The 26,156-nt window shown below is 47.1% G+C and overlaps 1 protein-coding gene across 1 annotated transcript in view; it reads left to right on the top strand.

Moving 5' to 3' along the window:
• PTPRF (protein tyrosine phosphatase, receptor type, F) overlaps nt 1-26,156 on the top strand; it is a 295,930-nt gene that overhangs the window by 194,622 nt on the left and 75,152 nt on the right. The window contains exons 8-10 of the mRNA XM_010582510.1: nt 7,734-7,844; nt 17,274-17,285; nt 24,507-24,776. Coding sequence (XP_010580812.1) covers nt 7,734-7,844; nt 17,274-17,285; nt 24,507-24,776 — 393 coding nt within the window. The remainder of the gene's footprint in view (nt 1-7,733; nt 7,845-17,273; nt 17,286-24,506; nt 24,777-26,156) is intronic.

Here is a 26,156-nt window from a genome sequence, read left to right as displayed (position 1 = left end):
GTGATTTTAGAGTAAATGTGAATTGCCGTTTGATGTGTATTTGCATTAAGTTGCCTCTGTAGCAAATCTGGGTCAGAGAAAAAGACTGCAAACCTTATTTTGATATGAACGGGCTTATATATCTGTCATTTCTCCCTTTGGAATGCTGGAGATTGACAGCTGTGATGTTACAAGCTCCTTAAACTATTTCTTCATCTCCTATTTCTACTGCAAATCCTAAAATGAAATGACAGATTGAATGCTAACTAGCCAAGCGCTCTGAGCTCCCAGCCATGCATGCCGAGCGTGCAGCCATCCCGGGGCCTCCCTGCACGCTCGCTGTGCACCCGCCCTGTCTGATGACATTAGTGACTCAGCACCAGAACCGCGTGGATGCTCCATACGTCTTGCTTGGGAACCGAACACATCTCTGTGAAAAGAACCATCCATCTCATAAAACATAAGTTCCCCGCATCCCCACCCCACTTCCCACCCCCGTTTGAGTCCTGATGAGGTATTTTAAGAATGTTCTTGACATTATTTAAAATATATGTGTCCTGTTTGAATGTCAAAGATGACATTTCTGTGAGAGCAAACAGAAGCCACGTGCTGCTCTCTGGCTTCTCCCAGAGGATTTCTGTCAGCCTAATGCCTTTTATTTAAAACGGAGGTCATTGAATTTCTAAAGATAACGACAGATTAGATGAAAGTGCTTTTATGATGGTGAGGTTGTGTCCATGTAGAAGTGACTGTTCTGCCATGTTCTATACCCAGCTGCACTCTTGTTCCTCATTAAGGTAAGTTTGATGCTTTGGAATCCATTAATTTGGTCTGAAAGGAAGGGTGAACTAATGACTCTTAACGAACCCTTTTGGTAATAATGTTGGGGGGGAAGGGGAGGGTTTGGTTTGATTTAATTGCTGCTGTGACTGTGTCGCTAGGAGTTGTGTGTCTGGAGTACTTGGGAGGTTCAAGCATTACCCAAGGCCTTTGTGCCAGAGCAGCAGAGAACCCACTCGCAGGGAGCAGCATGTGGTTAGTGAGATGACCACCTGAGAAATTCTACCATGCACCTCTCCAAACAGGAGGAGATTTTTCTCTCTGTACACCTCGTTTGGCCTTACCCCCATGTATTTGGTCCTTTCTGTCCAAGACATCTCTGGCTTCCCTAAAATGGGAGGAGCTCCCAACTAGAATTCAGAATCTCTGTTTGTAGCGTCACTCTTTACCCCTCTGGGACTGCCCCAAATAGTAATTTTAATCTTGAAATCCCTATTTGTTCATCAGAAAGGCATGGAGCCACTAGATGCCCATCAGATTAAGGAATAGCTAGCTTCTTAAAGTGACCCATAGATAGTATCAGCAAATCCATGTTTAAGCAAGTTCTGCGCCATTCTTATTTTCCAAGTAGAATATAAGATGTTCATTTCCAGCGTTTCTCTGGAATTGAACTCGCTCAACCTTTTGTGAAATCTGGCTGCATTTTCCTGCCCCAGGCTGTAAGAGAGAGCAGAGCACGGTTGTGTGTCTGGTGGGTGCTGGACTGAACAGGCATTAGATCGGATGCACATGAGGAGATAAAGAAATATCATCATCTCAGGCATTATCCCTCTCCAGTCAGATTTATTTGTTACTTTTCTGTCACCACAGGAAATATCTGAGCTTCCTATACATAAGAGTATTTCTTCCCTGCAGACATCAGCGTAGCAGAGGTCTGTCTGAATTAACTTTAGATCAGCTCACTTGGGTGTCAGAAGCTGTCTGTCTGGGAAGCCAGGTAAACACCTGCACTGACTTCTGTATAGCTGCAGCTAAACCTTTTCCAGTCTCAAGCGAACTGGTTTAAATATAGCTCCAGTATTTCGACGCTATCCTGCGAGCTGGAGCGTAAAGCTATCCAAAGAGATTAGAGGAAGCTAAAAGAATTTTGCTGTCTCTTTTTGAGCATGTGTTTATACATTTGATTGCACTTTGTATATGATAGGATTTTTTTCCTGTTTCTTGAGCTTTTCCAGTCACAAAAAATAAGTGAAAGGAAAACAATTTAAAAATGAGAAGATATGCTTGCAGGAGCAGACAATGTTGGGGGGAGGTTGGGTGGGGTAGTGCCTGGAAATGTTTGTAATGCCATGTTTCTTACTGTCAGAATTCAGATTGACTCATGTCCCTTTAGAAGCACACAGAAGCATTACCGTGCATTTGACACTGCTGTTGTTTTGCTTCTGACACAGAGTCCCCTGAGATTTTCTGTACCTGCTGGTGAGAGATCAGAGCATCCTGAAACTCCGCTGTCTAAGAGGAGACCTCGTGCTGCTGAGCACGTTGGGTCTCCTCTACTCCTTCTCTGCTCAAGTCCAGCTTGGTAGCAACAGTTGGGTGCTATCAGCAGCTGCCTCTGGTGCACAGGAGAGTGATTTCTCAGCAGCACTGCCATCCAGAACAGGCCCCTTGCATACCAATCACTGGCCTTTCAGGCATAATGACCATAATGAACGCGAACAATGAAAATATATTTGTAGTTATCTTGTTTTGCATAATTAGCAGTGCTGATGGCTGATGGAGGCTAGGTGCAGTCCTCTGTAACAGCGGAGAGATGCTGCTGTTATAAATTACAAAAAATAGTGAATATGGGAAAAGCTTATTTTCATTATTAGCGACTCTTCTGTGGTTTTGGTGTCTTTCAGTTTTTCACAGCTCCCACAGCAAGTGTTGGTTATCTCAGGCAGCAGTCAGGGTGTCAAAGTCCAACTCCCTCATTGTCAGGGCTTCACAGCATCTCTTTCTCCACCATATTCACATTTATGGGTCCTTGTTTGGTCTGGGCTTGCCTCTGGCCCTGCTCCACAGCTCCCTGGGTTTATTAGGAGGATTGTCCTTCTATGGGAGGGAATTTTTAGCAGAAGGGGGATTGGGACCCACGCCTGAGCACTGGCTGAAGGAGTGGCCAAGAATACTGCTTCAGGAAAAGTCAGGCAGTGTTTCTGGGAAGGAAGCTGATGGAAGGGAGGGGTTTGGGGTAGCCACATACTCTAGCATGCAGGGTGGGCAAAATTTACCTCTTCCCCGAGAGGAAGGGCCCTGGTCAGGTTCATTAACATCTGCATTGCAAGTCCTTTCCTTAGACGAGTGCTGCAACTGCAGCCTGGTTCTTCTGACTCTTGGGTACTTACGGGAGCTTTTCATTCCATGTCTAATTTTATAACCAGGGCAAAAGGTCAGTCCCCCCGCTCTGAGCCAGGGGGGCTGAGGCTGTGAATGCCCTGCTAGAGAAATGGAGCTGCTCCTGCTGCTGGGGACGGAGCTCCGACCTGAATAGATACAGAAGTATGTTGCACCAAGAGCTGCTGTATTTAGCTCGGTGCAGTGCTCTCTGGTAGAAGAGAGCACAAGCACCCGATGAGCTACAGAACAGGATTTCAGAGAGATCAATTTGTATGGCAGCTTGGAGCTTTGTACATTTGGTTTGTCACCTAGAGGAGATGGTGACAAACTCTCCATGGCACAACAGTACCCAGTGCTGCCAAGAAGCGGCCCTTATCAGGATCTGCCTTCCCCATGCTCTCTCTGTGCAGTGCACTTTTTAAATGCTTCTTTTAACCACTGTCACTGCAACTAATGATTCTGCCTGAGCACGAGTATATTTGAATAGATAAGTATCTTGGAGAGCTGCTAACGGGGCTGCTGTCTGTGCCCGAGTTTAAAAATCAAAAGAAAAAGCTAGGAGAGGAGGGAAGGGACTGGCAAGGAGGTACCAGCACAGAGTAAGGAGCCTATAAGGGATGCTTGTCAGTCAGCAGGGCTGGCTCCTGCCCTCAGCCCCAGAAAGCTCTGCCTTGTCACTATTCTCCCTGGCACTGGAGAGCAGCCAGGGGTTTTTCTCAGGAGCTGTCAGCTCTTTGATAAACTGAGATGTGTTATCAGAACAGATCTGAGCCGCAAGCGAGATTGACATGACATCGCAGCGTGGTGAGGAATGGCTGCCCCTCTTCTGCTGGAGCCCCGCTGTGGTTCAGGGTGCTTAGGAGGCAGCGGAGGTTGAGTGGTGCTCAGCAGGGAGAGGTTTCATTCTGATGTGCGTGTACCGCTGCAGAGACCCATGAGCTCCCAAACAAGCTGTTTACTGCTCTTCTCTCTACACATACGGACGTCCTGATGGAAGATGGTCCTCATGCATCCACTGAAGCTGTGCTACCTTATTGCAGATCAGGACTCAGCCATGCAAACGAGAACAAGGCACCTGGCACAGGAGCACTGGAGGAGTCCATATGAAAAGTCTGCAGTAACATCCTGTGTGAACAAGACCTCACTCAGCAACTTGTGCAACATAAATCCCAAAATAATGAATAAATCGGCCTTTATAGCCCTGGTTTGCAGAGAGACACAGAAGATTATAAGATGAGATGTTGACAGGGCTAGGAATAGAAATCAGGTCCTTTGCACTTGTCAAAGCAAAGACTTCACTGTGCTTTTGAAGGTCTTTGGATGCAGCTTCCATGAACTTCAAGGAAAGGAGCTACTCAAGACTCAGTTCTTCCTTTCCTGTAGCTCCTTATGTCCTGTCCAGCCTAGACTTGAACCCTCTAAGAGATGAACCTGTTGCCTTTCTCTGGGATGACTGAACTAGAGCCTGGAGCATTTTACACTTAGGGAGTTTTTCCCAAGGCTCAGATGCATTTGTGTCTCCAGCTTTCTGATCCCAGCAATGTCTGAGCTTCTTAACTTTATTCATAAATCTCTGTACCCTAAGATACCCTACGCTCTTCTGTATCCATCACTTAATTGTAGGCTGTCCTTCAAGAAAACCCCTATAGTCTCGCTGACTGTCATCAGTTTACCATGATCCTTCCACTTTCTGCTATCTGTCAGCTATACTGTGGGATCTGTATGTTTGTCTAATGATGATTTATTGCAGTAACTGGTTTTTTTCTGGTTCAGTTGAGAGGTTTGCGTTAACTTCCTTCTGCCTTCTAGGTTCTCACTTGCTCCTAATGCACCATAGTTTGAATAGTCGTGCCAGCCCAGACAAAACCAGAATCCCTTGCCCAATGTCCCTGAGGAGTTTGTAGGCAGTTGTTGACACGTTACATGTTTATAGTATGATTCTAGAAATTGGTCCGCATTGGCTCCAAAGCTGACAGGCAACAGCAGCATGTAATCTGAAACTCCCCTCTGCCTTCATTTTCTTCATCCTCTTTAAGTTTTCCTCTTCTCTCTCCAGCACTGATGTTGGAGCCCCTAGAGATAAAGAATAGTTTGACTACCCAATGTTTAAGAGGCATGGTGATCACAAGTATAAAGGGTATAAATGCCAGCAATATGTATTAAATGGCTAAAAGGGGAATATAAAAAGGTATGTGTTCATGGCAGAATTATCTAGGGATCTTACTTTTTTCTAGGGACACTCCACTGCCTGTCACCTGAAGCTCGCTCTGCTTTCAGCCCAGGCAGCTGATGAGGGCTACAGGCTAAATCAGAGACGGGGTCTTCCTCGGGGTCATGACATGCACTCTTTTTTGTTTGTTTGTTTGTTTGTTTTTAAATTTGGGTGCATTTTACAGCAAACACTTTTTCCAGCCAAGCTTGTTGCAAGCACTCAGAATGAACTCTGCAGCACATGTGTGCCCAAAAAATAATGAGTGGAAATTAAGAAGGGGATAATATATGGTGAGTTCCAGGGAAATCTTCCTGACAGAGAGCATAACCAGGCTGTGGCATCAGTTCCTTGAGGAAGTGGTGAAAGACCTATCACTCGGCACATTTAAAATGGGATTGGACAGAACACAAGTACATTTACAACAAGGAGCAATCCTGCCCTGGCCCCCAGGGATGCACAAGATAACCTAATAGGTCTTTTCCTTTTCTAGATTCTCTGATTCTCTGTGTCTTGTCAATGCTGGGAAGCTTCGTCCTGCTCCACTGCCTGTCATGCTGCTGTCTGCTTGAAGATGTTTTTCCCAGGCAGCATGTAGAAATTCAACATTCTCCCTGAATTAAGCAGCAGTGCTCCGTAGGCTTTGGCCTGTGGGTGTCCAGAGAGCGCCGTGGCTAGAGAAAGCTGGCAGGTCCTTTTGTTAGTAGGTGGAAAGACTTCTGCAAACAAGCTTTCTCTGTCTAGCTGAAGCCTCATTTCCAGCACTAATGCAACAATAGGGAGGGCTCTCTACATCATTTTTATTATATGGCAGAACCCAGGGAAGTTCATTTTTCCCGATGACATATAGACTTATGCTACAGTCTCAATTTATCCTTCTAAATAATGTAGGTGGCAGTGGTTGATTCACATTAGTTTTTCTTCTGTTCTGATGATATGAAAAACTGAGTTTGACCTCTGCAGCTTGAACCAGCGAGAAGGGAGAAGGCAATTTCACCAGCTATTCTCAGTGCCACTCTCAGTGGTCGTTTTGAACCGTGGCAGGCAGAAATGAGTTCAAATCCTTACAAGCAAAGGGGTTAATGTTTTCTTTTAGTTCAGTATATGGTTTGTGAGCAGAGTTCCCTTCTTACAGGCAATCCTAACCAGCGGAATCTGAGCACTTGGAGGCACTTTAAAAATTATTTCCATGTTGCCTGGGGGGAAGCAGGCTGAGCACCAGCCACTTCAGTGTCTGGCCAACAGCCGTTGGCTCCTGCAGTGCCAGCTTGCTGTCATATGCAACCTGCTTCTTTCTTCCTCTGCATCTCCATCTTTTAGTCTGCATATGGGGCTCAGTTAGGGGAGTTCACATGTGACTAGTTTTGCAGTCATCTGTGCTAGGCAAGAAGTTGGATGAAAGACCAGCCTCCTAGGCTGAGCGGTGCTGGACGCCAGTGAAATAGGCTGAGCAGATGAGAGAAAATCACCTTAGACCAACACTCACTTCCACATCATGGGTACTCTACAGGTTCCCCATGTAAATTGCTACTCTGTGTGCTCTGACAATTATTGCAATTATTTAGATGTGCCCCTCATGCATCTGGCACTTTGGGGATGGGATCACATCATGTCCTGAGGAACCTGCAGTCTGCGCTAAGCAACTGTTCCTGACCCAAAGCTGGAGAAGCAGACACTGCTGGGACAAAGGGAGAGTGGCTTACACGCGAGCGCCGTGCAGCAAAATGGGTGTATTGCATTGGTGTACATCTTTGATGTCTCAGACCGAGTTTCTAATCTTTTTATATCACATATAATGAAATCTGAAAGAACAAGGAGATCACTGATGCGGAGAAAGCTGACAAAAGTCGAAGTGTTTTCTCAAAAGGGGATGTCTGTTGGAAGGAGGGGTGGTGAGGTGGGAGAGATGGGACTCTGCCAGTTTCTGCAGGAAGGTCGCTATTTGTTGAGTGTTTGCTAGGTTTTGCGTGCATCAGATAAGAAACAAACAGCTACAGTTAGTGTGCTTTGTGTTTGGCTGGTTTGATTAAAGGCTTGTTAGACAGGATTCCCATACGAAGCTGTAATTAATGTGTGTGTATGTGTACGGTTTTTTTCCTTTATTGAAGCAATGAATACAAGTGGTTGGGGTGGTTGGAAATACATCAGTAACTGGTTCCCTGTACATTAAAAAAATAACAATCATCAATTTCAGAAGCTTCTAACAGCAGACTGGGTACCTTTTGGCTGCATGCTGGTACCCTGTGGGTAGGAAACATCATGATATATTTATCCAGGAAGATACTTTAAAAGCGTGGGGCATGGCCTTCCTTTTCTGAGGCTGGCTGTTCATTACCAGATTTGCCATAACCTGAATTGTCTGTGTCGTTTTGTTTGTGTACAGGAGCTCTGCAAATAGAGAACAGTGAGGAGTCAGACCAAGGCAAATACGAATGTGTTGCAACCAACAGCGCAGGAACCCGCTATTCTGCCCCAGCTAACCTTTACGTTCGAGGTAAGAGCAGCTTCCACGCAAGGAGGTCACTCTTCTGCCCAAAAGGCTCCATGGCTTTCAGTGACGGAGTATGTTCCCTGTCTTAGAGCCCTGATCACACTTCGTGGATTGTGTGATGTGGCCTTTTGCTCAAAAAACAAGTTCAGTTAAAGGATATCTTTGATTCATGTTGGGTTTGATTCACATTTCTGGAAATTTGTTTTTGCTGTTTATATGCTGTTATGTAAAATGCTGAAATATGGGCAGAATTGGAATTCCTTTCTCCCTTGAACTCCCTAACTTTGTGTCATAGTTGGGATCAAGGGGAGCTTAATCCTCTTAGTATAAACTAGCCTTTGGTGGAGTAGTGTAAAACTGGTCATGCTCTGATGAGCCAGAGGTGCTCAGCTATAGGTGAACCGATATTTAGGCCTCTGCCTTGGAATGTGTATCTTTAAAAACTGAACAGCTTTTTGGAGTTGTCCTAATCCATCTGACATGCATTGATGATTGAGCCTCTGGGTATTAATGGCTCACACTGGGAACCTGCTGGAAATTAGCCACAATTCATGTAAAGTGATTTTTCTAATGGTTATGCTACGTTGCCGATTTAAAACTGTTTTCAACATACCAGAATAACTAGGTTTTACATTACAACAGTCTCCTGCCAGTTTTCTTTCTCTACATTAAAGGTGTTTGAGTTAGCTTGGAGAGAAGCAAGGGCTAAATTCCCTTTACTTTCTGTTAATTTCGGCAAGAAAAAAATGTGCTGCTTTATATGAAACTCTGTGTAACCAGAACCACTGGTCAGGAAACCCTGGGACATGTAGTATGGATTCTCCCAGGAAGAGAAAGAAGATTCCTGTGCTGGTGCAATCCATTGTTTGTTAGGAAGTTAGAAACGGATTTTATTTCCACATAGTAAATCAACTGTCTAATAATAAAATCTCATCTTCATTTCTTCCTTCCTCTGTTTTGAAGAACGAAAACACAACCTTAAAGCTGTATATGCATTGGTTAGTATGGAAAGAGGACATGAGAATGATTAAGTCTTCACATTCTGTGTGTTTGCTTCTAGGGGTGGCTTCTGGCATTGTTTTCTTTGCTTATTCTGGGGGACTGCTTTTTTATTTTGCAGCGTAATTTGGATTATAAGAGTCTTTGGAAGACTGAAGTACCCAATTAAGCATATTCAGAAGATGAAGCTATATCTATGCAGTGGAATCACTCATTTCACTCTCACAATGTAATTATGGATGATTTTAAACTCCCTGTATTCTTGCAAGTTCATTTTTCAGGCAAGCTGTACTGAAAGTCATCCCACATTGTCACTTTGTACTCTGAAGGAAAGGATCCTAGTTACCAGATTGGCTGTTGTTGCATAGGTTTGTGTGGATACCCAGCCATTTTGCTTCAGTATTTGGGATGTTTTTGCTTCCTGTGACATGCTCAGACTCTCAATGTTCTGTTTTCTATAGAGGTGTGGCTGAAAAAAGGTACAGGAGGTTCAAGAGGTAGAAAAACCTCCTCTTAACAACTTTGCAATTTCTTACTAATGAACGCTCTTTATTTAGCAAGTGAATCCTGTAGGGCTGAGGAGTGTACTGAATTTTACACTTGGCTTGCTGCTCAGCAAGATTCGTCTGTCCTGTTTGGGCTAGGCATGGGCCGTGAATGGTCTGCACATGTGAGAGGATCCTGACTTTCACCGAAGAAAGCATGTTTTTAGACATATGCTTTGCTGTTAACTGTCATTTTCTTACACATAAATTTTTGGAACAAGCCTTTTTATTGCACATAATCTTTACAATGTCAGTCTCCAACCTGTGTGATCCTGATAAAGCCCTGCTGTATATTTAAGACAGGATACCCCATAAATTACTATCAGATGAAATTCACTGTGCATACTAGGTCCTAGATGGTATTTGTGCTTACAGTTTCTAATAGCAAATGTTCTACCAAAAAGTATCATATTGTTACCATATTAGTTAATGACTTCAAAAAGTTAGTCAAACCAAGAACAATACTTTAATTATTTAACAAGCAAGGAAAAAAAGGAAAATATCTTGCTTTCTCAGGTCTGGGATGCAGAATAAAAGAATCCCTGTTTTTTCTTCTTGTGACAGCCCTACAGTGTTGTCATTAGACGGATCAGTGACTTCCAGTAGGGTCTTTAGAAAGTGCCTGCATCTTTACTAGAGAAGACATTAATTAATGCTAAATTACATTGGAAATTACAGTGGAAATTGTAGTGGAAATTAAGTGTGTCAGCTGCACTGCCACTGCATGGTGGTTTCATAATGATTGACCTCATTGCAGTGAATACCTAAGAAGCTGGCCACTTTCTCGGAAAGCATGTCTGAGTACTGAGCAGCAGTACTAATTTCCACCCTGTGTAGTTCTCAGGACTGCTTGTGCCTACTCTCATTTACAGCCTATTGGTTTTTTAATAGTTCAAATGTTTTCTTGACTCTTGGGGTTTATGTTTTTGATCATGTCCTCTCCTTTCCTAGCCTCCCAGGTAGTCCTTTGTGAGTGTGCTGTGTTAGAAAGCACAGGCTCATTAGCATCTTTATCATACTTTTCATGCTAACAAAGGAAGATACTGGGTGCTGAGAGGGAGTATCCAGGCACTGCTCAGGGCTTCCGATATCAATGAAAGAACAGGAGGCGGAAGGAGCAGGCTACGCCGGTGTCTTGTCTCTGTGAATCCTTTAGAGCCAGCACTTCTGCACAGATGGACTTCATTAAAAGTTAAAACATTTCCACACCAGGGATTTGTAAAGGAAAATGGATGCATTTTCCTTGAAGCTGTTGTTTTCACCTTACTAAGTGTGCTGGAAAGCAACTCTCATAAGCCTTCTGCTTCTGGACTGACAGGTTGGTCTGTCTGCTGCTGCAGAGCCGGGATGGGGCTGGGGACCGGGGCTGGGAGCTGACTGCCTCCCACTGCTAGTCTTCAGCGCTCCAATGCATGGAGGGTTGCGGAAAACATCCAGACCATCACAGGAGCAAGAACAGAGTGAAAGCAAGAGCGGAGAGCGTGCCAGGGCAAGGTGGCTATCTGGGGCATAGCAGGGACTTCGAAGGGGACACAGGTGGCATATTCCTATCCTGCCCCTTCAGCACAAGCATGCTTGCTGGTGCTGGTCTGGATGTTGTCATTACCACCATGAAGGAACACTCATCCATTTGTGGTCCATGGTTACATGTACTACAGTACATTGTAGCAATGATTAGATTTGGGACTTGATGGTGCTGCAGGGAGAAGGGAAGGGAATAGAAACGTATGGAAGATGTGATTCCTCTAATCCAGAGATCTTACTGTCTTAATTTAGCAGCAAAAATGCAAGAAGTTGATCCAAGACATAGGAGAAATTGATTTAAGAGTAGAAGGCAGATTGGACCTGGGGGGGGAATAAAAAGGCAGTGTCATTTTGTCATGTTCACTGGGAGTATAGGTAATTGCACTGATTCACCTATGCTGTTGGTTTTTTTATGAACACATTTCCCTCTTCATTTGCCTACAGCTTCAGGGACATCTGCACAAAGAGGAGAATTTTCAGCCAAAAGACTTGTCCTATGAAATGCCTGTGAAGGTGGTGGCCTGTGTGGTGCTCCCCTCAATAGAGGCACTGGTACTTTTTCCCTGTATGAAAGGTTTTTTCTGCCCTTCTGTTTCTCTACACGTGGCATTATTTTATTCCTACTTCAGTGAAGCAGATGAGCAGGACGACTGTGTATAAGAATATCCTTATTAATACACTGCGGAGTTCACTAGGTATGTTCCCCAGTGCTGCTTACAGCAGTGAGCAATGCAGATGCTATTAGAATAGTACTTATTGGAGCATTGGCTGCATACTTCCCCATCAAATGAGAAATCTGCTGCCCAGTTTTCACTTCTTCAGTGCTGCTTTTCTCGCCTTCAGGGTATGGTCCAGTGGGGCGAGGGCAGTGAGTTCCCTGGCCCAAAATGCTACATGTACTGTAGAGAAGCAGTTGCATAGCTGCTTTTAAAAAAAGACCATTTAAAACTGAATCATCTCCTCTGTCCCCAAATCACAAACTAGTAAATCAGACTGCAGTAAATAGAAATGGTATTACTGCAAAAATCCCTGCTTTCTTGATCTGCTTTTTGAAAGGCCAGGCTAGTATTTCATTTGGCAGCAGGGAAACTTGCTTGGAGTCTGAAGTTTTATTTGCCAAGTTTCACTAAGGAGCCATCACCCAAAATGAAATCAGGATTGCGGCTCTGTCTCTGGCAGCGATTCTCTGGCCTCCGCAGGGTTTTACACTTGGGTTCTTGGCGGCAGGTTAGGCTCAGACACGGAGGGAGCTCACCGAAATGGCTACTTGCGGCTATATGATGCTTACTGCAGTGGGGACCTTGTGTAAATAATAATAATTCTGAATGACTGACATGGGCCTGGAGCAACAAGACTTGAAGCATTTGAAAAGGACACTCTGTGCTTACGCAATATTAAAACAGCTAAAATAGCAACAGCAGTCAAAGCTTGAGGCTATTGCCAGGAGAATAGTTAAAACTGAGGACAGCGGTCAAACAGTCAGCGACCAAAACTGGGGATGTCTGAAAAATGGCTAAATAATGGGGAATACGTTTGTTTACAACCCAGCTACATGCACACTTCTGGCAACGTGCTCTGTTAAACCTGCCTCTCGTCAGGGTTGATGGTGGTGACATTACTTGACCAGAGAGGGGCACTGCTGGTGCTTGAGGGCCTGGCAGCGATCACAGACAAGCAGAGACTTGTGAGGGAGATGCCTGGATGACAGGAAACACGAATGGGCAGTTGAATCAGACCAGATGACCCAGACTGCTGCTTTGGATAGATGTCTGCCCTGGACCATCAGAAGCAGCAAAAACAGGCTGCGATAGAGGCCACAGAGTAACTACCCCTCAGCTGTTGGTACATGGCTGAGGAGGGCTACGGGTCTGAAGGGCCATGATCTCCCTGTGTACGCTCTGTGAAGTCTTGACCTCAAGATAATGCTGCAGTACAGCAATGCAACAAAGAGCAGTGACCCTGTCATGAAGAAAGTGCACTCCTCTTTATGGGATTTCAGTATTTTTAACTTCATCTCCTCTGCCCCTGGGTGCTGCTCCATGCTGAAGCTACTGCTATAGCCAAAGTTAGAGCAGCTGTAGTTCAGGCAGATGCATCTCGGCTAGTTGTAAGCAGGCTCAGGGTGAGCACAGCCAACGGCATGGCCAGAGCTGCGCAGCACTCGGCACCAGCAGACGTTTGCTGCTCAGCTGTGACTGTGTGTATCCTTGTACTGGAGCTGGCTGGCTTCAGAGCCGGAGAGGCACATAGAGGCTTCTGCCAAGTTTTCTCTTCCCCATATACTACTAGGAATATTTTTGTCGTATTTTCTCCTGGGGTGAAGTGTGTTCACCATCAGTGTTTCTATGAGCATTTTGCTATGCTGTAATGATTATAATGGTCACGGTTTAATAAATAATAGTTCTTTGTCCTTCTGCTAGCACATTTCGTCTAAAGATTTCCATGTACTTTATAGAATTCAACTAAATAAGCTTAACAGTTTTATTCCTTGCAAAGTCCTTTGACGGTTAAAACTGCAACGGAAGGCTCAAGTCTGATTATTTGTAAAATTACCTGTATGGAAAATAGAAGGAGAGTGGCTGGTGGCTCAGTGCATGATAATGCAACACAGAAATGGACTCCGAAACCTATTTCCCCCTCCTTCCCACATGACCTGCATAGACATCTGTGGAACAATTAGGCCTGCGTATCTGTGCCGACTAAATGTCCATTCCCTCCCCTTCCACATCCACTTACACAAAGGGTTAGGAAATCCATCTCTGGTGTTCTGAGATTTTCTGCTCTTAATTGAATTCATGCATGCATGTGTGTGCACTATGAATGGGAAAGGATGGTTGGGCGCCCTGAGCATCCTGTCTGTCTCTCTAGGATGGAATATACTCATCACTGTGGCATGAGAACATTGTTCATTGCATATAATGGGAGGTTGTCTTATTCTCATGTAATCTGGCGTAAAAAAGACAATCTGTCCTTTTTTTCCTCTATACCTCTAAAAGCTGTAAAGGATAAAATTTGATTTATGTGGAGAGTCCTTGAGACACAAGACGTGCGTTTGGAGATAAGCAGGAACAGGTTCATCCCCCTCTGGGTTTTTGTTAACCTCTCTGTCTTTTCGATTCCAAAGTGTCTGGGTTTGCCTTTATATTAATGCCTTGCATAGCACCAGAGGGTTTTCAGCACAGGACAGATGCTGGCAGTTCCCAGCAGAATTGCAGAGCCAATTGGGATAATGAACTTTTTTGTTGCTTTCAGGAAAGTATTAGCTTCCCACTCTGAAAAGCTTTAGAAACGTGTTCCTTTGTTTGAGCTGGTGATCTAAACTCTTAGACCTGTGCATTCATATCCTGGCCACAGCCCCCTGCCTTGTTTCAGGGAGCTAATGTCCAAGAATACACAAAAGCAGACCCATAAGCCCAAATGCATTCTTTCTGCAACAAGCTGCCATGGTTAGAGTATTGCTGCTGCTGCAAGCAGCAGACAAGCATGTCTGTGGCAGGGTAAAAGCCACATTCAGTTGGCATGGGAATTTCTCCTTACAGAGCACTGGACCCATCTGACAGTCAGGACTGGCAGACGCGTCTCTGATACGGCCTTGCTCTTGCTTCTTCGGTGTTTCAAGTTGGATCTCAAAAGGAGCCCCATTTTTGCCTTCTGGAGTTTGCTATTCTCTGGTGGCATTTCTGCCGTGACTTGATGTGCACGTAGACTGGCATGCTCAAGTTAGCTGCCAGGCAGCTCAGGTTCGTGAGAACACTGTAGCATGCCTATTGACCCATGGTATTCTACACAAGGGATAGATACTCTGGGTAACCCTAGCTTTAAATCTTCTGTCCCTACATGGAGGGGCAGATGTCATTTACTGTCACAGCTCAGAGTCATTTGTTTTGTAAAAAAGCAGAAAAACTGTTGATAAAACATGCTTCTTAGCTTAGGAGTGACATGGATACAGAACCGGAGATAAGGCAGCATGTGAATGGGATCTGTAAGGGGATGAAACTTTCCATTTACATTTATCAGGTTTATCTCGGGTAAAGCAGCAACTGTTTAAGCATTAACTAAAGGGAAAGGAGAGAGAACTTTCTGCCCAGGTGTTCGGTCTTGCCTTACAGCTGTTCCAAAATAGCCTGCTACTGGGTTTTATTCCCCATAAACCACTAATATAATAAGAGATTAAGAGATAATCCAGCAATTAGTGACAAATAGCAGGCCCCAAACTTGTTCCTGTTCGACAGACCAGAAAGTAATCTGTTTGAATTACCGTGTTTCACATGTGTTTCCTCACCTTTCCAACTGTAATCTGAAGTGTCAACATGTAGGGAAAGCCACTGCCAGAGCCTACTCCTGTCCATGCACACTGATGCAGTGCAATCCCTGCCAGGCTCCCCAAAACAAAGCTCCTGGCCGTCCCCCAGCTACAGCAGCACCCCTCACCTTGCCTCCACACAGGCCAGGTGGCATCGCAGCGAGACCCCTTGGTATGGCTGGGGTCCGTCAGCTCTTCCCAAGGGCAGGGGGAGGCTCTGCAGCTGCTGTGCTTCTGCAGCAGGGATGAGTGTTCCCGTAGCTGTTTCAGCATCATCCCCCATCATCCCTCAGCATCACCCTTCACCAGCCTCTTGCCGTTCAGTCGCACAGTCCGAACGGGTGCAGCGGGTTGGTCCATGCTTGCAGCACTTCGAGTTTGTGTTGCCCTATTGCGAAGTTAGTGCTGCTTTCCAGAAACGCAGCCGTTCGTGGTACACCTGGTTTGTCAGACGCACTGTCCTTCCCGGGCAAGGGCAGGAAACAAATCCTCCCTGTTGGGAAGAGCTGAGCAGAAGGCAGAAGCCCTTTGCTGTCTGCTGAGGCCATGCGGATGTGATACGCTCCATTAGATTAGGAAGTAAAGTGGTGGCTTGGGAGCAGCAATAGAGAGGTTCCCTCCCATCACAGGGTCTCACAGGATTGAATGAGCCTTATGTTAAAGTTTTGTGGACCAAGAGGTAAATCCCCTGTCTGAAGCAGGCTAGAGGAAACCCGGATCTTAAGCTAGGACTGTTTGTTTTGAGGATGTTCAGGTGGGATCCTCGCTGGATGTGGCCCTTGCTTATGGGCCCGTTAAGCTCCGAGTTGGCTGCTTCGGTCCCCTGGTATCAGTTCAGTTGAAGAAATGTAAACAACTGTTTTGCTGTTCTCCTGCAAGCTCCATTACACTTCGTAGGCCACTGTTGTAGCTGTTATTGGCAGTTTGTTGCCTGGTCTGTACCATGTCAGTGTTGGTTAAAATCCTGTCCTCTAATCACTGGAAATGGCTGACTGTACCGTTGTACTGTATAATGCCACATACTGTTCTCTAATTTGCAGTGTTTCTGCTGGAAAGCAAATTCCTCCATCCACCTTCTCCTTCCCCCATCAAAAATGTGACTAATAAGCAGTCTTTAACTATCAAATCCACTTCTGTATTCTCTCAGCGAGGGTTCGATTACAGCTGATACACCACAGATCTGTAGCTGGAGTGAGGTCACTCCTGCTAGAGAAATAAGATCTCCTTTGTCTATAAGGAAAATGCAACTAACCTTCTACTGTCTCTCCCGCAGGAAAAAAACTGGGACCTGCTCAATTCTCTGGGTGTTTTTGTCCTTCTGATTTCTTGTCTGTCTCTCACTCGCAGCACAGTGTACCAATAAGGCTCTCCCGAAACTGAGCCCAGCTGAGACTGCGCCTGTCTGTCACTTGCCTAATACCTCTCTGCTGCATTTAGCTCTTTGTTTGGAGAGGGAGAACAGCTCTTCGTGGTAGAAGATTTTTCATTCACCACTTGGAACATTTCTTTCATACGTGATAAAATTGGGATCTATGTATATGCTCTTCCCAGTGTGTGGTCAATGGGTTTAAAGTGCCTTTGCCATCATCTTTATAGCTGGAGTGGGTGTGTGGGAGCACGTCAGTCTGTGTGATGGCTGGAGTCCCTTGCTCTGTGCGTGTGCGTGAGTGTTTTGCACATGTAAACGTGTCTCTGCGTCCAGCATCTGGCCCAGCACGGGGCCGCCCCCGAAGCACACTCCATGTGAGTACGTGTGGGATGTGCGGTCCCCTCCGCCCTGCCTCAACAAGTGGCGAGCGGGTCAGGGAGGCGGAGGGGCCAGCCCTGCTCCAGGCCAGAGCGGTGCGAGTGCGACGCACTCTTGTCCATGACATGGAGTGGTGTGTGTGCACGGTGGGAAGTCATGGCTGACCTCTGTAGTCTTGTCTTGTCGTTTCAGTGGTGTGCGGACAGATGAAGCTTGGCCTGTTTTTACTCTCTGTGTTTTTCCTTGTCTTTTTTTATTCCCTCCTCATCTTCATCGCACTCTGCCATCAAACAAAACAAACTTTCATCTCTCAGATCAGCGAGAAGGTTGGTCCTTTTCACTTCTTATCCATCTACAGTACACCACGTCAGATGGGACTTTTCCAGTAGGGAGAGGAGAGCCATCCCCAAAAGGGGAGGGGGCCCTACAGACTCTGGCTCCCTTCCAGGCACGGCCACAGTGTGCCTGATGAAATCTGCTTACTGTTTGCTGTGACTCTGGTGATGGCATTGATACTTTGCTTGCATGCCTTTGTTGCCTGACATGTAAAATGCACAGAATATATTTTGCATGCAAATACCAGCCAGGGTGGTTTTGTTCAAAGGTAGGGTGGGAAGAAGTGCATGCTACTGTATGTGGGGTCCTTCTCTAACCTGTTACCTGTGCTAGGTGCCAGTGTAATACCTCTAAACTGCTGCTGCTTTCTGGCCAGAGATCAAGAGCGGTCTTTGGAAGCAGAGATCAGAATGATCTCCAGTCTCCTCTTGAGTTTTTAGAGAGAGCGGGTTCCTCAGTTTCTCCTGTAGCTTTAAAAGTTTTAACTTTCTCTAGAGGCAAAAAGCTTATTTTCGATCTCAGCTGGAGAAGAACTCAGCATGCTGCCCTCCCTTGCCACAGGGCAGCAGGGGCAGCTGGCTGAGAGATGCAAGGCCCTTGCGCTGAGGCAGCTTCCCTGCTCCTCGGCAGTCCCCGCTCTGGGGGTGGCCAGTTCTCCGTGCTTGGACAAGGGCCCTTTGCATGAGCAGGTCTGCCTCTCCTTTCTTCCCTGGGGCTGGGTCTTTCTCTTGCTGGCAGGAGAGCTCTGGCAGTGGCCCCAGCCTTACCTAGGATGGCTCAGGGAGTCCCACGGTGATGTGCACAGGAGCTTGTAGCCACTCAGCAAAACCTGATTTGTACTTTGCACTGCTCTGTCCTGCTGCCCTCAGAGAGCCAGAGGTGAATAAAGGACAATAGCGAAAGGCGATTCCAGCTTTTAAATTAAATCTAGCTTGAGGCACTCATAATTTCATGCTGAGGAAAGCTGGTGGTTTTGGCCGAAGTCCTAAGCTAGTTTCCAGAGATGACTCCTTCACTGAGCAGGTACCGTGCGGGTCCATCCCTCCACACGCACTGGAGGAGAGGGATGCTCGCAGCAGCTCTCCAGCCCGGCGCTGCTCCCAGGTGGCACGGAGAAGAGACCCTGGCTCCTCTCACACACGCCATCAGGCAGCTGCACGAGTTGATCTTACAGTCATCACTGGAACAAGTTTTAACAAGTTGTCATAGCAGTTGTTCCAGTACACTGACTTCGCTGCCATTTCTCTCCCTGGAACGTGCTCTCGTTTAGATTGTACTGAGGCATGGGGCCCTTGTTGTTTACTCTCTAAAAATAGATTTCGTAGAGGATAAAATTACCTGAGCCCAGGACAATGATGAAAAATGAGAATAAGGAAGAAAAGAGAAGAAATTAAAGCCAAGGCCCAAAGCCTCCTAGATTTCAGTGAATTTGGAGCACCGCTGTGATGGCTCAGGCACCTCTGGAGAATAAACCTTTGACAGGGCACTTAAACGTTTTAGCCGCATGGTTTAGCTGAGGGGAGGTAGCTGAGAATGGATATAAGCCAGCAGGAGTGGATAATTTCTCATTCTTTGTGTCGACCCCTCCTTCCCACCCCACCAAAAATACCCACGTACACAAATATTTAATGTGAAGCCAGAAATTAGTTTCTAAATATTCCATTGGGATTTGCCGTGCTTATAATTTGTTTGGCACTGATAATTACATCTTACATTTTTCCAGCTTTACTTAAAAGTGTGTACTGCTCACCCATGCATTTAATTATTGCTCTGTGACTGCTACAAGGTTATTTATTAACGAGTTATTTTATCTTGATACAGTGGATCTTTTCTCTTATTCCCCTCCTTAATGTTGTGTTATTTTCATCAGAGAAATTTCAGAGAGTGAATGTAAATTGCATAGCTCCACAATCTTGCTCTCCCTTACTTTGCTATTAGTATGTCAGTATGCTGAATGCTGATGTGTCTCCAGTGCTGCACCACTGTAATGATATATCCTCTTTTATATGTGGTTGTCAGCGCAAATAATTAGACCTAAAAGTTATAGCTGAAATATAATCCAAAAATGGCAAGGCCCTGTTTTGGAAATTGTCTATAAAATGTCAGCACTCAAGGATGCATTGGGAGCATAAATAGTACAGCATTGTTTGAGCACAAGATTAGACTGTAAATGCATTTTTTCTGGTTCCAATTTTTCCTCTCCTGCTGTTGATTCTGTCAATAGATTGTGAGACTCCAGCAACTGCCTTTCCATTTGAAGTCCTTCCTTAAATTGATAGCACTAGGGAGAGATGAAAGGTGTCTACAGATGAGTAAACCACGCAGACCGATGATCATGTTTGAGGCTATCTCCTAAATTCACTCCTTCCCGACTCTGAGGAGGTGGTTCCTGAGGAAGGCGGGAGTTTTGGGCAGGGTAGCAGTGTGGCGAGGGCAAGAGGACACCCCGTGCACAAAGGAGCCTCCAGCTTACCTGGCTGGAGTAATGAAATGGGGCAGCCTCACCTTCTCAAAGATGTGCCCCTGCACCGCTCTCTACTACTCATCCCAGTTGGGAGGTTAGATAGAGCACAGCCCTCCGAACCGGCGTTTGCTGTGCTGGGGCGTGGGGAGGAGCAGCACAGCCCAGGCAGAGCTGGTCCTTCTTCAGAGCGAACGGGACTTCAGACTGACGTTCCACCGTGCAGAGGAAGAGCAAAGGGGAGAGGATGTCAGGGCGGTGGTGCAGGACCAGAGCAGCTGGGATTGCCTCAGAGAGGAGCAGAGAAGTGTGCAGAGCTGGGCGCAGCTCTCCACTGCCATGGGGCAACACCCAGCGAGCCTGCAAAAGGGGTGCCAGGAAGGGGAAGATGAAGCCCAGTTAGGCGGACGCCAGGTAGGCATGGTGGGAAGGAAACCCAGAAGCAAGAGCAGGCAAGTAGAGGTCCCTGCATCTCTGCAAGCTAGAGGGAGAGGTGTTAGCATTGTAGTTTGCTCGGCTGTACTGTGGCCAAGAGAGCCAGCAGGGAAAAGCAGTTTGGTTTCCCCTTCCCTAGCAGCACCGCACGGTTTTGGAATCATGGGCAGTCTTCCTGGCACTGTTGTGTGTTTCCAGCAGAGCCTCGCTGTATGCCAGCAGTGTCTCATCACGCGAGGGGCTGAAAGCACCAGCCTGTGAGCCCTGAGCACTCACGCCCAGAGCTCAGAGCCTACAACTCTTGCAGACAGCAGCAGGGAGGGAGGGTCCCTGGTTCTCCAAGGGGGTAACGTCACCCTCAGAGGGAACCTGAGACGTTAGGAAACAGCCACTCCTGTGGCGAAAGGAGCTGGGCAATCGATTCATGCTCTTTGCTCTCAAGCCAAGGAATGTGCATGTTAATGCATGCTGAATTATTAACATTCTCAATCTCAAGCTTTGTGGCTGTTGTGTTGCCTGCTCCCCTCCTTCCTCCCCACGGTCCCCGCAGTGAGTGGGGAACTAGTCTCCACGCTGTCCTTTCTCCCTGTCCTGTGGGATCCAGGGCACGGGCTCAGGTTGCGCTGCACTGCTCGCCACTCCAGGGTTTCACTTGACTTCGCAGGGAATGCTCTCTACGGGGAGGCATGCTGAGTAGTGGAGCAGCACAGAGCCCTTACAATGCCTGTTCTTGGGATGAATGACAATGAATCTCATTTTTGACAGTCTGCTGGTTTAACTAAACCTCTGAATTACACTATTGTCCATTGAAATCATTTTAATATTCACAGCAATTTTCCCTATGCTGTTCTTGCAAAACCTCCAAACCACCTTCTCTGATCTTTATCCAAAAAGAAGATTAAAAAAAAATTGCAAATTCTTGTCAAGAAAATTGTAATAAAAAGGGAAATTTCATTGCTGCAATAAATGAAGAACAACAAAATTTTCTGGAGCACTTAAGGTAGCATCATGAGCTGTGCTAGGCCATGTGATTTGACTTGTAAATTGGACAGAAATTCTAAGAATGCTGCTTTTTGAGGAGTTATACTGATTTAAATTATTACCAGACTCTTATGCTAGAAAAGCAAGCGACTTAAATCGCTGTCTTGAGCCTGAGGAATGTGTTGATGGTGCTCTGCAAGCTGCTGTGAGAGCTCTGCCAGCTCTCGCTAATGCTAACTGACAGCATCTCCCCTTCTCCCTCCGTGCTGACTGGGACAAGAGGCTGCCAATTATCCCCCAAGAGGATGAAAGGCTGATGGAGCCCGTCCCTTCCATTGCACATGCTCCTGCCAGAGTATTGTCTGGGCCAGATCTCTCACCAAAGGCTTCGCCCTGACCCCCTCCCGCCTCCCATGTTGAGAGCTGACCCCTACCCATGGCATCCATTTTTAGCAGCTGCGGTGCCTTGGGCACCGCTGCTCTCTGGTACAGAGCAACGAGCCCATCTTAGCAGCTCTACTGGTGTGCTAACGAGGGGCGGCCGGTGCAGCCGTTCAGGGTCGCAAAAATATACCGCAGAGGCCTGTTGAACTGCTCATCTGTTGCCAGGCTTGAGAGCTGAGGCCCCGCACAGCTTCCTGGCATGCCGCAGGCTGCAGCATGCAGGAGGCATGGCCTGCGTCGAGGTCGATGATGCTGCAGCCTGCCCACCCTCTTGTACGGTTTGATCTGCAGGAGAGTTTTCCTTGCCATTCATCCCTTTTCTAGGCACACAAACACACTAACCGCCTCTGCTGCTCCCCCGTGGGTAGGACAAGGGAGAGCCACTTCCAAAGGGGCTCAGCCCTTCCCTTCACCCTGCTGAGTGAGCCCCCAGCCCCTTCGAAGTGCATCTCCCCTGTGCTGTCCGCAGGGGAGCAGCGTGCAGTCGGCTGCTGACCTTCCCAGGGAGGGATGGCTGCAGCGCCCACAGGCACTGCCTCTGCAGGACACATCAGGGGGGACGTGGCACTGATGGGGCTTGGCATGGCCCCAGGAGCACCCTGAAAGCAGTGCTTGACAGGGGGGCACAGCGTGGGGCGCAGGGGAGTCTGCAGCGGGCTGTGCTGCCTCTGGTCTCACAGGGCTGGGGCTCAAAATCTGTTTGTGCATGCTGGGCTCTGGCCTTCCTGCATGACCTCTTGTCCTCCCGTGTCCCTGTACGTGAGTTCCTGTGCACCTTCCCTCTCCCTGTCCTGCCCTCGCACTGCTTGCTTTCTGACTCTGTAGTGGCCTCCGGTGCCTGCCAGCCTGTTTGCCTGGTGCATGTGCGTGAGTGCTCTGTGCAAACCTATGGCTTTATCCTCGAAGTTTGCTCTTTTTTATTTTAATACAGTGTGGGTGGGTGGGTTTGGTCCTTGGATGGGGACAGAACTTGAACAGCTTCTACCTGGAATAATTTGATGCCACGTTCGTTGGAAAACGAAACTCTGACTCTTAACGAATGGTGCTGGGATGCTTTGGTTGGAAATACACGCCATCATGTTAAACCATTGCCATGTCCATCAGGTTAACTCCGTATTCTCATGACTGCGTAGCACTTGAGTACACTTTCAGTTCTGTCTCGTTTGGGGAGCGCTGCCCCGTCAGTCAGGTAACGCCTCACTGGCGATCGCTCATGTAGCTATTGATTTGAGATTTAATAATTGATTAAAAGAAACAACCAGCAAGACTTTGGATTTAGACATTCAAAAAAAAAAAGCAAAGCAAGTTATCCTTCCCCTGGCTGGTAAGGAGCTAATGAGCCCTGTTTTGTCACCGAGACGATGTGTAGTACACACACGATGTTGACAGTATTGTCTAATTTATCACGAAGTCTTAGCTCTGTTGTACATGCTAGTGTGGGGGCTTCCGCGTTCAGTCTATTTCTGCAAGCCTGTTGGTTTGGGGATGAATCATCAAAGAGAGCACTAGTGAAATTTCATTTGGGGAGAGTCAGCTTGGCAAGCGGAGCTGACACCTCTGCAGCTCACCAGGCTGTCAGCAGCTTTACCGTCTGCGGAGAAGCTGTGGTGGCGGGAGCCAGCCCAGCAGAGCCGTGTCCCCCCGGCCCCCCAGCGCCCGTGGGGCCAGTCGTGCCTGCGGCGCATTGTGAACTGGCACCGCTCAGGCTCCTGCCCGATTTCCACCTGTCCCGAGTGCTGTGGCTGTTTGCTGCTCCGCCAGCCCGATGCACTGATGGAGTAGTGTAATTGGCCGGGAAAGGCTCCTCGGGAGCCGGTCAGTCGTGAACCCAGCTGATGCTCTGGGGCTGCCTTTCTGGTGGAAGAGGCTAGAGGAGAGCAGGGCTGCTGGGCAAGACACGTTCGAGCAGTTTCCCTTTTTAACTACAGACTAAAATGAGCTTGCCCAGAGGAGACAAAGATTTACCGAGCACAGTTGTTTCTCTACCCTTGCTTAAATAGGCCCATAACACTAACCCTGAAGAAGGGGCCTCATTTCTCAGTGTCATTTTCCTGACGGGAATGCATATGGCAGGCAGCTTTAGAGCTTTATTGTAGCTGAGAGTTGCTTACAAATAAGTCTTGAATGAAATACCCAGCAAGGGATTGATACGAAGAGAAGCTGTGCAATGAAATAAGGAGGAATACATCTCCCGAAGTGCTGCCACAAAGGTGGGGAGGGTTCTGCCAGCCCAGCTCTCTTCTGTCAAAATGGATATGATCTCACATCTGTCAGGATTAGTTCTCTCCTGCCCAGCAAGGTGATCTGTTCAGGCCCTGACAATGTCATGCAGTTCTGGTGACTATTTTTTCTGAACCAAGGTAGAACCTGAGTTACATTTTGAAAGGAATTATATTTTATTTAGCAGCACGTGTGTGCTAATTCAGAAAGAAACCTTTCTGCTGCTCCTGCCCAAACCCTGTGAGGTTTAGGGGATGGGTTGCTTTACTCTAGAGCTAATAAATTGAGCAGGTAATTCTGTTTTGCAGAGCTTCAGTGGGCCCTGCACAGAGAGTGTGTGACTGGCATTTGTGCATTCTCTCTAATTAGAGGGATGTAGTTTAAATGGAGGAATGTTTCATGTTAGTAATATGATTTCAAAAGGCTATGTTTGGAGGGAATGGATTGAGCCATCCCTTAATGAGTTCTTCTAATAAGATGCCAGTGGCTAAGGAAAGAGAGCAAAGTGTGTGCAATTTGGCAAAGCAGTGAACAGCTTTTGCACTTCATTTTATCTGTCCCGAGGGATAGACAGGCAAAAATGTTGAACCCCCCTCACGTACCCCCACAATGCAACTGAGCACTCTCTGCTGGTTCTGTGACCCTACTAGCTGTCTCCTCCTTGTTTCAGTGCGGCGTGTTGCTCCTCGATTCTCTATCCCTCCAAGCAACCACGAGGTGATGCCTGGGGGGAGCGTGAACCTCACGTGCGTGGCAGTAGGTGCTCCGATGCCCTATGTGAAGTGGATGGCTGGTGTGGAGGAACTGACCAAAGAGGACGAGATGCCAGTCGGTAGGAACGTCCTGGAGCTGAATAACATCATGCAGTCTGCCAACTACACCTGCGTGGCCATCTCCTCCCTCGGCATGATCGAAGCCACAGCCCAGATCACTGTCAAAGGTAAGGAATTATTCCTCGTGGTGCTCCTACTTAGGTTTCAATGGTGTAGCCCTTTGCCAAAGTGTGTTTGAGTGCAGCCAACTGACTGCAGTCTCCTGTGACTTTTCCACCTTGCAAGGGATGTTCCCAAACCCACAACTTTGTTTTTTCCTGCTCAGAGCATAGTATTTGCTTTGGGAGGTCATTTCCTCTCTCCCTACGTGGCATGACAAGAGACAGGCTTGTGTCAGGCTGGGTCCCTGTTATGCCACAAGGGAACTTCAGTGAGTCTGTGCTCATCCCAGCAATTTCTGGCTTGTTCCATGCATCAGCAGGATCAGCTCAGCACAGCAGCAGGCCACAAGCTGTCCTGGGGCAAGGGTCTGTGGATGTCTGCAGTCAGAGAGCTGTTTGCACAGAGATATACTCTTGCAGTAAGAGCAGGACAAGAAAGTTAATCCCAGCAATGTGAAGCGTCTGTGGGCCTCATGAGAATGAGCATCCTCCCTCCTTCAGGGAGGAGCTATACGCGTTTATTTTAAAATTGTTGAATATTCCTCTGTTCGTTTTCTTTTTCCCCTTACTGCTCTGCCTCTTTCCTTTTCTCTTTCCTTTGTTGCTGTCCTTAACTTAAGGCATGCTTCCTGCTGCCGTTTCACAAGTAGCTTTGCCCCAAAGAGGGATGTTATTGCGGATTGCTGACCACTGGGTACACGGCAGCCCACCCAGACAGCTCCGTAACAGGAGGCTGAAGTATGTGTCCTGCCTTTCCCATCTGGGGCCAAGCAGGTCCACACTATCCCTTTCCTCCTCTCCTTGCAGTTGATTTGTAGCTCAGATTTCCACAGACATGTCATCTTTTGAGTCTGTCTGTTCTTGCAGGCCTCCTCCTGCACTATGGCCACCTTTAGCACCGAGTCCCTGCTTGAACAAATCGCAGAATTGAGTGTTAGCCCTCTCTGACCTGGAGATTAACAGCAAATTCTCTCTTCCCTGATGCTAGTCAGAGGATGCTTTTAACCTTAGCTGCACACTGCTCCCTTTACTCACAGCATCTGCTAGTCAGTACCTTTTCCAGCCCCCATTTTCTTACAGAGCACAGGTGTTGCCTTGGTTATAGTACATAACCAAGAGTGTAGGGAAGAAAGGGGCATGATGGAGAGGTGGTTTGGACATGGAGGGAGGAGGTGGGAACTGCACCATTGCACTGATGGTTCCCAGTATTTACCTCTTTGTACCTGGGATGACTCTGCCGCGCTCCCTCTTTGGCTGATGTGATGCCCACTGCCGCCCCAGGACTGCAAAAGCCCCCGGGACAGGGAGCAGTCTGCTCAGCTCCTTTAGCCCTTTGCCTTCCTCCTTGTTTCTCTGTCTGTCTTTTCTGCACCTTCACTCTGGATA

Source organism: Haliaeetus leucocephalus, unplaced genomic scaffold (genome assembly GCF_000737465.1).
Source record: "Haliaeetus leucocephalus isolate CR32 unplaced genomic scaffold, Haliaeetus_leucocephalus-4.0 Scaffold848, whole genome shotgun sequence".
Taxonomy (NCBI): domain Eukaryota; kingdom Metazoa; phylum Chordata; class Aves; order Accipitriformes; family Accipitridae; genus Haliaeetus; species Haliaeetus leucocephalus.
This window is presented reverse-complemented; position numbering and strand designations above follow the sequence as displayed.